At 46.7% G+C, this 12,123-nt stretch overlaps 1 protein-coding gene across 4 annotated transcripts in view; it reads left to right on the forward strand.

The window, feature by feature from the left end:
* Positions 1-12,123, forward strand: part of SBF2 (SET binding factor 2) — a 420,356-nt gene that overhangs the window by 278,511 nt on the left and 129,722 nt on the right. For all 4 annotated transcript variants that reach the window (XM_040327974.1, XM_040327975.1, XM_040327976.1 and 1 more), the window contains exon 17: positions 10,139-10,207. In XM_040327974.1, coding sequence (XP_040183908.1) covers positions 10,139-10,207 — 69 coding nt within the window. The remainder of the gene's footprint in view (positions 1-10,138; positions 10,208-12,123) is intronic.

Consider the following 12,123-nt stretch of genomic DNA (forward strand, 5'->3'; position numbering starts at 1 on the left):
AGCGTGGGGTCCCCCTCCCCTAGTCCATTTGGGGGCCTCCAGATTCTGATAACCCCCCCTGCCTGCATGCCACCACAACCACAAGCCAGGGTAATATAGGGACGTGATGCTTTGGGGTGGGGGTGGGGGGGGTGTAGAGCCCTTGGGTGCTGGTATGGACTGTGGGGGGGGAGCACTAGGCTTTTTTTTTTCTTTTTTTCAATAGCCAGGGTGCCAGCAATTGCAACCGTGAGTCAATTTAAATGTGATTTGACTCTTTTTTTTCTTTAGAAATTTCATTTTTGCTGCAGCATGTTCTATACATGGTACACATGCCCCACTTTACAGGCAGACTAAGGGGAGGACCCCCCCAGGCACTATATTTAGAGGAATTGTTCATTTTTATTGTTGCACTTTAAAGCGGTAGTTCACCCTCCTTTCCATCATTAGACCATTAAATTCGGCATCGTAGCGCGAGCTACGGTATGCCGGTCTTAAATTTTTAATCCCCGTACTCACTGTGGTATCGTTGATTGAAGAATCCGACTCCCGCGGGGAATGGGCGTGCCTATGGAGAGGGAGGATGATTGACGGCCGGCTCTGGCACGTCACGCTCCCCGAAGACAGCCGGAGTAGGTCTCGGCTATTCACGACGCCTGCGCACAGGCTATGCGCAGGCGCCGTGAATAGCCAAGCCTATTTCGGCTATTTCCGGAGAAGCGTGACGTGCCAGGGCCGGCCGTCAATCACCTTCTCTCACCATAGGAACGCCCATTCCCCGGATTCTTCAATCATCGATAGCACGGTGAGTACGGGGATAAAAAATGTAAGACCGGCATACCGTAGCTCGCGCTACGATGCCGAATTTAATGGTCTAATAAAAAAAAACTTTTTTTTTTTTTTTAACAGGGTGAACCCCCGCTTTAAGCATAATTAGAATCACTGCTCCTGAAAAACTCAAAAATTGGCAAATTTTTGTGAAGGTGGGGGGGTGTCCCTGAATGGCAGTTTGGAAATGTGGTCACCCTAGTGATCTGGTGCCTAACGTGCCATGCCACCCTCCCAATACATATCAAAACGAGAAATATTTGCCCATGGGACTTTATATAAGGCATGCTAAATGGATATTTAGCCATGGAAATAAAATTTTCTGACTAAAGTTCCACTTTAAGAATAAATTATTCTTATGAAGTCTTTTAAATGGACCCAGTAAAAAAAAGAAAAAAACATAATTTCTTAGTCCTGAATAAGGAAAGTACTGTATATAAGAACACACAGTAGGATCCCTTTACATTGTAATGTGTCATCTATGCAGCAGCGCCCTCTAGTCTGGAGGATCCCCTGAGTACAATTTTATGTTCTTCTCATTTATCTTAATAAATGCCATTGAAGCTTTCATTAGAGGTATACAGAGTAACATATAGACCTCTATAAATTAGGCTTTATGTGTCTATTTGGAGCTTTTTTCCAGCAAAGCCCCATAAATACCAGTGTATTATATGGCGTGACCCAGAGTTGTTTTTTGGGCCTCTTGGGGGTACAAGGAACCAAATTCTATGCATTGTTTGTCATCTGAGACTGTTTGTCCATGTTCTCGACTGTTCGAGGTAAACGGCACAGCACACAGATTACGTGAATATATATGAACTAATGTACCTTCAACACAATGCTCTTTCGTCAGTGCGGTGAGACAGACACCCTGCCAGACAGCGCAGCCAGCTCCTGAACCCCCCAGCTGTTAGGGTTAAGCAATACTGCCTGGTCCAGGATACGCCCAAATCTTGGATTGATTGGAGTGCCCTCTGGAACCGTCTTCCCCTTTGCTTTCCTCTCCTGTAAACATGCACTAGATCAGTGGCTTTCAACCACCAATCTGTGGCCCACTGCCAGGCCATGACCTCCTTCCTCCCAGGGCTCCACACACCTGCAGATCCCCTTACCTCCCACATTGCATCCCAGCTTCCGTGCTACTCAACCTTCCATATCAGCCCACCATGGCCCCGCTGCACCCCAAGGCCCCGCAACCACCTGCAGCGCCCCAAGGCCCCGCAACCACCTGCAGCGCCCCCAGGCCCCTCAAAGAGCTCTCCGTACCCACAGTGCCCCTTAACCTCTCACGGGTCGACCCCAGCCGCCTGCAGTGCCCTCAGTACTCACAGTGCCCCTTAACCCCTCACAGGTCAACCCCAGCCCCCTGCAGTGCCCTCAGTACTCACAGTGCCCCTTAACCCCTCACAGGTCGACCCCAGCCCCCTGCAGTGCCCTCAGTACCCACAGTGCCCCTTAACCTCCCACAGGTCAACCCCAGCCCCCTGCAGTGCCCTCAGTACCCACAGTGCCCCTTAACCCCTCACAGGTCAACCCCAGCCCCCTGCAGTGCCCTCAGTGCCCCTTAACCTCCCACAGGTCGACCCCAGCCCCTGCAGTGCCCTCAGTACTCACAGTGCCCCTTAACCCCTCACAGGTCAACCCCAGCCCCCTGCAGTACCCACAGTGCCCCTTAACCTCCCACAGGTCGACCCCAGCCTCCTGCATTGCCCTCGGTACCCATAGTGCCACTTAACCTCTCATGGGTCGACCCCAGCCCCCTGCAGTGCCCTCTAGTTTGCTGCAGAACTTTCAGCCCCCCTCCACAGTGCCCACAACCTCCAACAGTGTCTCACAGTGCCCCCCCCCCCTGTCCTTTTTGTGAATTCTAGTCAACTACAGTGCCCCTGGAAAGCCCCCAGCCTCTTGCATAGACCCCCAGCCCCCAATTCAGAAGCTCCATCCCCCACAGTTGCCCCTAACACCATCCAGAATCGTGGGACACCATGGCAGGATTAACAGGTGATAAAAAAAAGGGGAAAGGCCAGAGAAATTAAAGTTAATGTAGCCACTCCATCTAAAGATAAAGGGGTGGATTTACTAAAACTGGAGCACACGGAATCTGGTGCAGCTGTGCATAGTAACCAATCGGGTTCCAGCTTTTATTGTCAAAGTTCAATTGAACAAGCTGAAGCTGATTGGCTCCCATGCACAGCTGCACCAGATTCCGAGTCCTCTTGTTTTAGTTGGTGTTAGATCTGCTTTAGGAAGTGTTGTCACCCTTGTTAACCACTTGAAGACCACAATTCATATATATATATATATATACATTGCGGCTTTGAAGTGGTTTATGGCTGCAGCTATCGGCTCAAACCCCGCTGTATTTTTTTTGTTCTCTTTCCCAAAAAGCGATCCAAGTGGCTGAACGAAAAAGTTTGTTTAGCAAAAAAAGAAAAAAAAAAAAAAACTGGTGATTAAGGGCCAGATTCACGTAGCCCGGGCGCAACTTAACTTTTCCGATTTAAGTTACACCGCTGCAAATTTTCTGCCTAAGTGCCCGATCTACAAAGCACTTACCTGGAAATTTGCAGCGCTGTAACTTAAATCCGTCCGGCGCAAGGCGGGCCCAATCGAATGGGGCGAGTCCCATTTAAATTAGGCGCGCTCCCACGCCGGACGTACTGCGCATGCTCCGTCGGGTAAATTACCCGACGTGCATTGCGCTAACTGACGTCGCACCGACGTCATTTGCTTAGACGTTAACGTAAATGGCGTCCAGCACCATTCACGGACGTCTTACGCAAACAACGTTGATGTTTAAATTTTGACGCGGGAACGACGGCCATACTTACCATGGCTTAAGACTCAGCTCAGCCCTAGTTTTACGCGGCGTAACTCAACGGAAACGACGTAGATTTAGATCGACGGGCCGTTCGGGACGTTCGGGGATCGCCGTAAGTCTTCATTTGCATATTCTACGCCGGCCGCAATGGCCTCGCCACCTAGTGGCCGGCCTAGAATTGCATCCTTAAGATCCGACAGTGTAATTCAATTACACCTGTCGGATCTTAGGGATATCTATGCGTAACTGATTCTATGAATCAGTCGCATAGTTAGAAACAGAGATACGTCGGCGTATCAGTAGATACGCCGTCGTATCTCGTTTGTGAATCTGGCCCTAAATGCCACCAAAAGAAATCTCTATCTGTCTGAAAAAAATGATACAAAGCTCATGTGTACAGTGTAGCACGACCGCGCAATTGTCATTCGAAGTGTGACAGCACTGAAAATTGGCCTGGCAGGAAGGGGGTAAAAGTGCCCGGTATTGAAGCATCTTTCCCTTTAAATAGACATTTCATATGTATGATGAAGCCTGAAAATAACTTCTGTCATTGGAATGTTAACCCCCCCCCCCCCCCCCAATCATCTGGTGTCACAATATGGCGGGGGGGTCATTATGTAGAAGAGAAGTCTGGATGTGACAATCGCCACGAGCGATGGCTTTGCGGTACGTTGATGGATTCTACCTTCCATGCTACAAATAGCTCGCTAATCAGGAGCAGCCGCTGCCGTGTCCCGCGCATCATACACACCTAATTCAATGCAGAGCTCTCGCCGTCTGCCGCTGTCTGTGTCTGCGCTGCTGTTGTGGCCGTGAATGTAAAGAATGTTTGTATCCCTTATATACAGAATTCCTTCTCCCCGAGAGGAGACAATGTCTGCCAACTGCACAGGGTCCTGGATAATGTAATACATCTGTACAACTGCAGAGCGCTCCGCGTAATACTGTACAACTGCAGAGCACTCTGCGTAATACTGTACAATTGTAGAGCGCTCCACATAATACTGTACAGCAGCAGAGTGCTCCGCATAATACTGTACAACTGCAGAGCGCTCCACATAATACTGTACAACTGCAGAGCGCTCCACATAATACTGTACAACTGCAGAGCGCTCCACATAATACTGTACAACTGCAGAGTGCTCTGCATAACGCTGTACAACTGCAGAGCGCTCCACATAATACTGTACAACTGCAGAGTGCTCTGCATAACGCTGTACAACTGCAGAGCGCTCCACATAATACTGTACAACTGCAGAGCACTCCACATAATACTGTACAACTGCAGAGCGCTCCACATAATACTGTACAACTGCAGAGCGCTCCACATAATACTGTACAACTCTAGGCGGGCGGGGGGGGGGGGTTCACGGAATGTTGTTGGTGGGCGGGGGGGTCACGGAATGTTGTTGGCGGGCTGGGGGTCACGTAATGTTGTTGGCGGGCGGGGGGCGTCACTGAATGTTGTTGGCGGGCGGGGGGCGTCACGGAATGTTGCGGGCGGGGGGGGTCACGGAATGCTGTTGGCGGGCCGGGGGGTCACGGAATGCTGTTGGCGGGCGGGGGGGTCACAGAATGCTGTTTGCGGGCGGGGGGGTCACGGAATGCTGTTGGCGGGCGGGTATCGCAGCTGGTATAGGTTATTTCTTGGATCGGGGTCGCTGGAGAGCGATGTGAGAAGAGAAGTGCGCGAGGACCTTGGCATCCCAAACATTCCCTCTGCTCTCCATTATAGACGCACGCTGTCGCGGTTTATGATGGAAGGCCTCATGACGCTCCTCGCAGGCACGCCTGGCATCCCAGATTTAAGAAATGTCAGATGTGCTGACACAGGGCGGGGGGGGGGGGGGGGGGTTGTTCTGTCATTTTATTAATTTTTTTACATCAATCTGGGAACAATAGTCACTGCGCTTTGTCACCAAACAAGCCGGATACAAACACCATGTGCAATGGCAGTGCGGAGATTAATAACAAATGTAAAATGTGTTCTCCGGTTTTAGTCCCGGATTCACACGTGTAATTTTTTTTTTAATTGTTGACCCCAAAAAAATAAAAAATCCCCTGTTCTTGTTACGCCCAACTGCAGCTTTTTCGTTGGAGAGAAGGGTCAGAACTTATGCCAAACTTTATTGTTGGAACATACAAAAGAGGTGCTAGACCTTCCATTAACCACTCGCCTACCGGGCACTTTTAACCCCCACCTGCTCGGGCCAATTTTCAGCTTTTAGCGCTGTCACAATTTTAATTTTTACACACGATAGGTTAACCAGAGGACAATGGTCTGAAGGACCGTTTTCATCGGTCCAAACCGATCGTGTGTGGGCCCCATAGGTTATTTAACCCTCGGTTAAAAAAAAAGCCAACTTGCTTTAAAATTAACCGATGGATTCCTAACCGATGGGAAAAAAATGATCGTTAGTAGGCACGTCCATCGGTTAAAAATCCACGCATGCTCAGAATCCAGTCGATGCATGCTTGGAAGCATTGAACTTCGTTTTTTTCAGCACGTCGTTGTGTTTTATGTCACCGCGTTCTGACACGATCGGTTTTTTAACCTATGGTGTGTAGGCGCGACGGACCATCAGTCGGCGTCATAGGATAACCTATGACAGGGGTCCTTCAGACCGTTGTCCTCTGGTTAACCTATCGCGTGTACGCGGCCTAAGGCCACGTACACACGATAGGATCGCCAGAGGAGAACGGTCTGAAGGACCGTTTTCATCAGTCCAAACCGATCGTGTGTAGGCCCCATAGGTTCTTTAACCTTCGGTCAAAAAAATGAGAACTTGCTTAGAAAATTGAACCGATGGACGCCTAACCGATAGGTCAAAACCGATGGTTAGTATGCAAAAGCATCGGTTAAAAATCCAGGCATGCTCAGAATCAAGTCGACGCATGCTCGGAAGCATTGAACTTCGTTTTTTTCAGCACGTCGTTGTGTTTTACGTCACCGCGTTCTGACACGATCGTTTTTTTAACCAATGGTGTGTAGGCGCGACTGACCATCAGTCAGGTTCATCGGTTAACCTATGACAAAGATCCTTCGGACCGTTCATATTGGATGGACCGATCGTGTGCACGCGGCCTTAGAGTCTGCAAAAGACTTGAGACCGGGGCGGAGGTTCACCTTCCAGCAGGACAACGGGTCCTGCTGGACTCGAGTATATCCATATGTCACCAGCAGGAGAAGGGTGCACCTAGGGGGTAATTATTACAATTCGTTACAACTTGTATCCTGCCGGGAATATTTCATTTTTCCAATGAACTTTTTTTTGCATCTTATGTAATTCCGGGCTGCGTGTCTTCCAAGGTCATTGCGGCATCCACTAATAATATTTTCCTTCTCTAAGGAATTTTTCACGTAAAATTATATTTTGTAACGTTGACCTCCATCCTTCTTCTTTTTTTTTTTTTGGAACATGTTAAGCTCGAAGTTAAATAATGGATTCAGCATGTCACAGTGGAAAACTCATAAAAGCTGTTTACAGGTTTAAAATTTTCTCCCGAGTATTTAGACAGACCATCTCCACTTCACGGCTAAATGTTCTCTGAAGACTATTTTATGTGCTGCTTTAAAGTCTCATTAAACGGATTCTACCCCTAATATCCACCGAAGAGGCTTCCCTGCTGAGAAAGTTGCCCCTGTTCTGTTAAAATGTCGAACCCGGCAGAATAAGCAACCCACATCACTTCTGTTTTATTTAACCACTTAACCCCCTGGACCGTATTACTGGTCTAAGACCAGAGCACTTTTTTGCGATTCTGCACTGCGACACTTTAACTGACAATTGCGCGGTTGTGCGACTTGGCTCCCAAACAAAATTGGCGTCCTTTTTTCCCCACAAATAGAGCTTTCTTTTGGTGGTATTTGATCACCTGTGCGGTTTTTAGGTTTTGCGCTATAAACAAAAATAGAGCGACAATTTTGAAAAAAAAATTATATTTTTAACTTTTTGCTATAAATAAAAAAAAAAATATTCCCCAAATATATATATAAAAAAAATCATTTTTTTTCCTTTTCCTTTTTTTCATTTTTTGCCGATACGTATTCTTGTACATATTTTTCGTAAAAAAAATCGCAATAAGCGTTTGGTTTGCGCAAAAGTTATAGCGTCTACAAAATAGGGGGTCGTTTTATGGCATTTTTAGTAATATTTTTTTTTTTACTAGTAATGTCGGCGATCAGCGTTTTTTTTTTTTTCGGTACTGCAACATTATGGCGGACACTTCGGACACTTTTGACAGATTTTTAGGACCTTTTTTATAGCGATCAGTGCTATACAAATGCATTGGATTACTATAAAAATGCCACTGGCAGTGAAGGGGTTAACACTAGGGGGCGGGGAAGGGGTTAAGTATGTTCCCTGGGTGTGTTCTAACTGTAGGGGAAATGACTGATCTTCTTCTGTTCATACATTGTATGAACAGAAGATCAGCATTTCTCTCCCTGACAGGACCGGGCCTGCGCGATAGTGGCCTGCGCTAGAGCCGACGTATAGCTACGTGCTCTCGCGCAAGGGAGCCGACCTGCCACCGTAAAACGACGGCGGCTGGTCGGCAACCAGTTAAACCATCAGGAATTGCTGATTTGGACGAATTGCTGTTTGGACACCGACAACCGAATACAGTCCGGTGAAGGATATTATGAGATTGTTACTCCGCTCCGAAACTAACCAAGAAAAAGGCCGCCTTCCAAAGCGGCGACAACTTTGTCCTCGTTAGCTGCTGTGCTGTGAAAACAGCAAAATCTTCCTGTACCCCGGACTGTATTCGGTAGCCGGAGTTGTGTCCAAATCGGCAATTACTGATGGTTTAAAGAAAGCGGAAGTGATGAAGTTCGATTTATTTTCTGCCGAGTTACCCATTTTGTCAGGACACACCCCCATCTACCTATCTTGCCAGTGATGTCACCGTTCTCAAGTGAATGGATAGGCTTTATGTCATCACTCTATATTGAATGGATAGGCTGCATTCTCAGTGATGTCACCACATTCTGAGTGAGGTCACCGGTCTGTAGTAAATAGAATGCATTCTTAGTGATGTCTTTTTAGTGAATGGATAGACCACATTCTCAGTGATGTCACTGGTCTCTGATGAATTAATAAGCTGCATTCTCATTTAAGTCACTGGGGAATGAATGGGGTCACATTCTCAGTGATGTCACCGGTTTGTAATGAATGGATAGGCTGCATTCTCAGTGATGTCACTGGTCCCTAGTGAATGGATAGGCTGCATTCTCAGTGATGTCACCGGTCTCTAGTGAATGGATAGGCTGCATTCTCAGGGATGTCACTGGTCTCTAGTGAATGGATAGGCTGCATTCTCAGTGATGTCACCGGTCTCTAGTGAATGGATAGGCTGCATTCTCAGTGATGTCACTGGTCTCTAGTTAATTGATAGGCTGCATTCTCAGTGATGTCACCGGTCTCTAGTGAATGGATAGGCTGCATTCTCAGTGATGTCACTGGTCTCTAGTAAATGGATAGGCTGCATTCTCAGTGATGTCACTGATCTGTAGTGCATGAATAGGCTGCAGTCTTAGTGATGTCATCAGTCTGTAGTGAATGGATAGGCTGCAGTCTTAGTGATGTCATCAGTCTGTAGTGAATGGATAGGCTGCAGTCTTAGTGATGTCATCAGTCTGTAGTGAATGGATAGGCTGCATTCTCAGTGATGTCACAGGTCTCTAGTGAATGGATAGGCTGCATTCTCAGTGATGTCACTGGTCTCTAGTGAATGGATAGGCTGCATTCTCAGTGATGTCACTGGTCTCTAGTGAATGGATAGGCTGCATTCTCAGTGATGTCACCGGTCTCTAGTGAATGGATAGGCTGCATTCTCAGTGATGTCACTGGTCCCTAGTGAATGGATAGGCTGCATTCTCAGTGATGTCACTGGTCTCTAGTTAATTGATAGGCTGCATTCTCAGTGATGTCACCGGTCTCTAGTGAATGGATAGGCTGCATTCTCAGGTATGTCACTGGTCTGTAGTGCATGGATAGGCTGCAGTCTTAGTGATGTCACTGCTCTCTAGTCAGTTAAAGGGGTTATAAAGGTTTTTGTTTTTTTAAATAACAAACATGTCCTAGTTACCTGCTCTGTGCAAGAGAACCCTCTGTGGCACTCCTAACTTCTCCTCTTATCGAGTGCCCCTACGGAGAAGCGCTTACCCTGGGGGCACTCGTGCAAGTGCGCTCCCCGAGTCCTGCTGCTGTGTCCATTGATACAGACAGCAGGATTCGGGTCCCCCCCCCCCACCCCCCCTGTCTCCCGTGTCATTGGATTTGGTGGACCGCAGCTCGTTTCCGTCACTGGAAAGATTGGGTTCAGGTAAAAGTAAAAGGGGGGCTTTGGGGGGGGGGGCTGCAGCACAGGAGATTTTTCACCTTAATGCATAGAATGCAAACCTTGAGGGTTTACAACCCCTTTAATAAGCTGTATTCCCATTGAAGTCACTGGGGATGGGTAGGCTGCATTCTCAGATTCTCACTGTTTTTATGTGTTTTTCAGGATTGCTCCAACTCTGAGGAATATAATATAGCAGCTCAACTACTTCCACTGGCCACCGCCTTCTGTAGGGTAAGTTCTCATCTTGAATGGAGTGCTGAATGTATTTCTATTGCTCTGCTACAAGAAAACAAAATGAGGCCTCTCTGCCTTTGTTCTGCCTGCCCCTCGTCTCCTCCTTGGCTATCCTCCTCATTGAAGATGTTTCCATTGATGAACAACAAATATCTTTCCAAAGTATTCATACAAATGCAGCATACACACGCTCAAAAAAAGTCCTCTTTAAGTTCCCAGCCGTGGGTCGCGGTCCGAAGCTCCGTGACCGCGGCCGCGGGACCCGATCGCCGCCGGATTCCCGCGACCGGTCCCCGGAGCTGAAGAACGGGGAGAGCTGTGTGTAAACACACCTTCCCCGTTCTTCACTGTGTCGCTGTCATTGATCGTCTGTTTCCTGATATAGGGAAACACTATCAATGACGTCACACATCCAGCCCCGCCCCCCTACAGTTAGAAAAAACATATGAGGTCACACTTAACACCTTCAGCGCCCCCTTGTGGTTAACTCCCAAACTGCAATTGTCATTTTCACAGTAAACAATGCATTTATATAGCATTTTTTGCTGTGAAAATGGCAATGGTCCCAAAAATGTGTCAAAATTGTGCGAAGTGTCCGCCATAATGTCGCAGTCACGAAAAAAATCGCTGAACGCCGCCATTAGTAGTAAAAAAAAAAAAAATAATAATAAAAATGCAATAAAACTATCTCCTATTTTGTAAACACTATAAATTTTGTGCAAACCAATCGATAAACGCTTATTGCGATTTTTTTTTTACCAAAAATATGTAGAAGAATACGTATCGGCCTAAACTGAGGGGAAAAAAATGTTTTATATCTTTTTGGGGGATATTTATTATAGCAAAAAATATTGCATTTTTTTTCAAAATTGTCGCTCTATTTTTGTTTATAGCGCAAAAAATAAAAACCACAGAGGTGATCAAATACCACCAAAAGAAAGCTCTATTTGTGGAAAAAAGGACGCCGATTTTGTTTGGGAGCCACGTCGCACGACCGCGCAATTGTCCATTTAAAGCGATGCAGTGCCGAATCGCAAAAACTGGCCGGGTCCTTTACCCGCCTAAAGGTCCGGGTCTTAAGTGGTTAAACTGCATTTAAAGAAAAATCACACGTTGTTGATTACCTACTGTTATATAGAATCCTTTTAAAGTGCCCCATTGGCCCAATCAAAGGAGAGTCCCACCACCTAGGATTGGTAACCTAGGTGGTTAATGTGGTTGAACCATCGCAGAGTTGCTATTTTTAATATGTTTATTACATAGACATGTTTTATGTGATTGCTCATTCTTCCATAACCTGTATTTATTTATTCTCTGCGTCCCACTTCAACCACAGGAAATGTAAATCCTCCGGCCGGAATGCAACGAATAGTCACCAGCTTGTTGTGCAATGTTGGGGGGGGGGGGGTTGACACCACTAAACATTATTAAAAAATAACAAAGCGGCACAGTCATGCTTATTTTCCATAGTAAGGATTATTTTGTTACTGAAATTCAGAGACATCATTAGGGGGGAATATAAACATGAATCGCACAACAAGGGAACGATCCCTCCGCCCGATCACGTAGTGAGACCTCGTGTGTCCGGGTCACTGAGATTACGTCTTCCTGTTGTTCACTCTGAAGGAATTTTTGTAAACATAAAATAAATAAATTCTTTACAAACATGCTTTCTTTTACCGCCGCAGTCCACATTAACGAGCTGAGTCATTTTATTATATCGACCGTTTCCATAATAAATGCTAAATGAGAAAGGCTTAACCACTTAAGACCCGGACCAATATGCAGGTAAAGAACCTGGCCCCTTTTTTGCGATTTGGCACTGCGTTGCTTTAACTGACAATTGCGCGGTCGTGGGACGTGGCTCCCAAACAAAATTGGCGTCCTTTTTTTCCCACAAATAGAGATTTCTT

Source organism: Rana temporaria, chromosome 11 (assembly GCF_905171775.1).
Source record: "Rana temporaria chromosome 11, aRanTem1.1, whole genome shotgun sequence".
In the NCBI taxonomy this organism is placed as follows: Eukaryota; Metazoa; Chordata; class Amphibia; order Anura; family Ranidae; genus Rana; species Rana temporaria.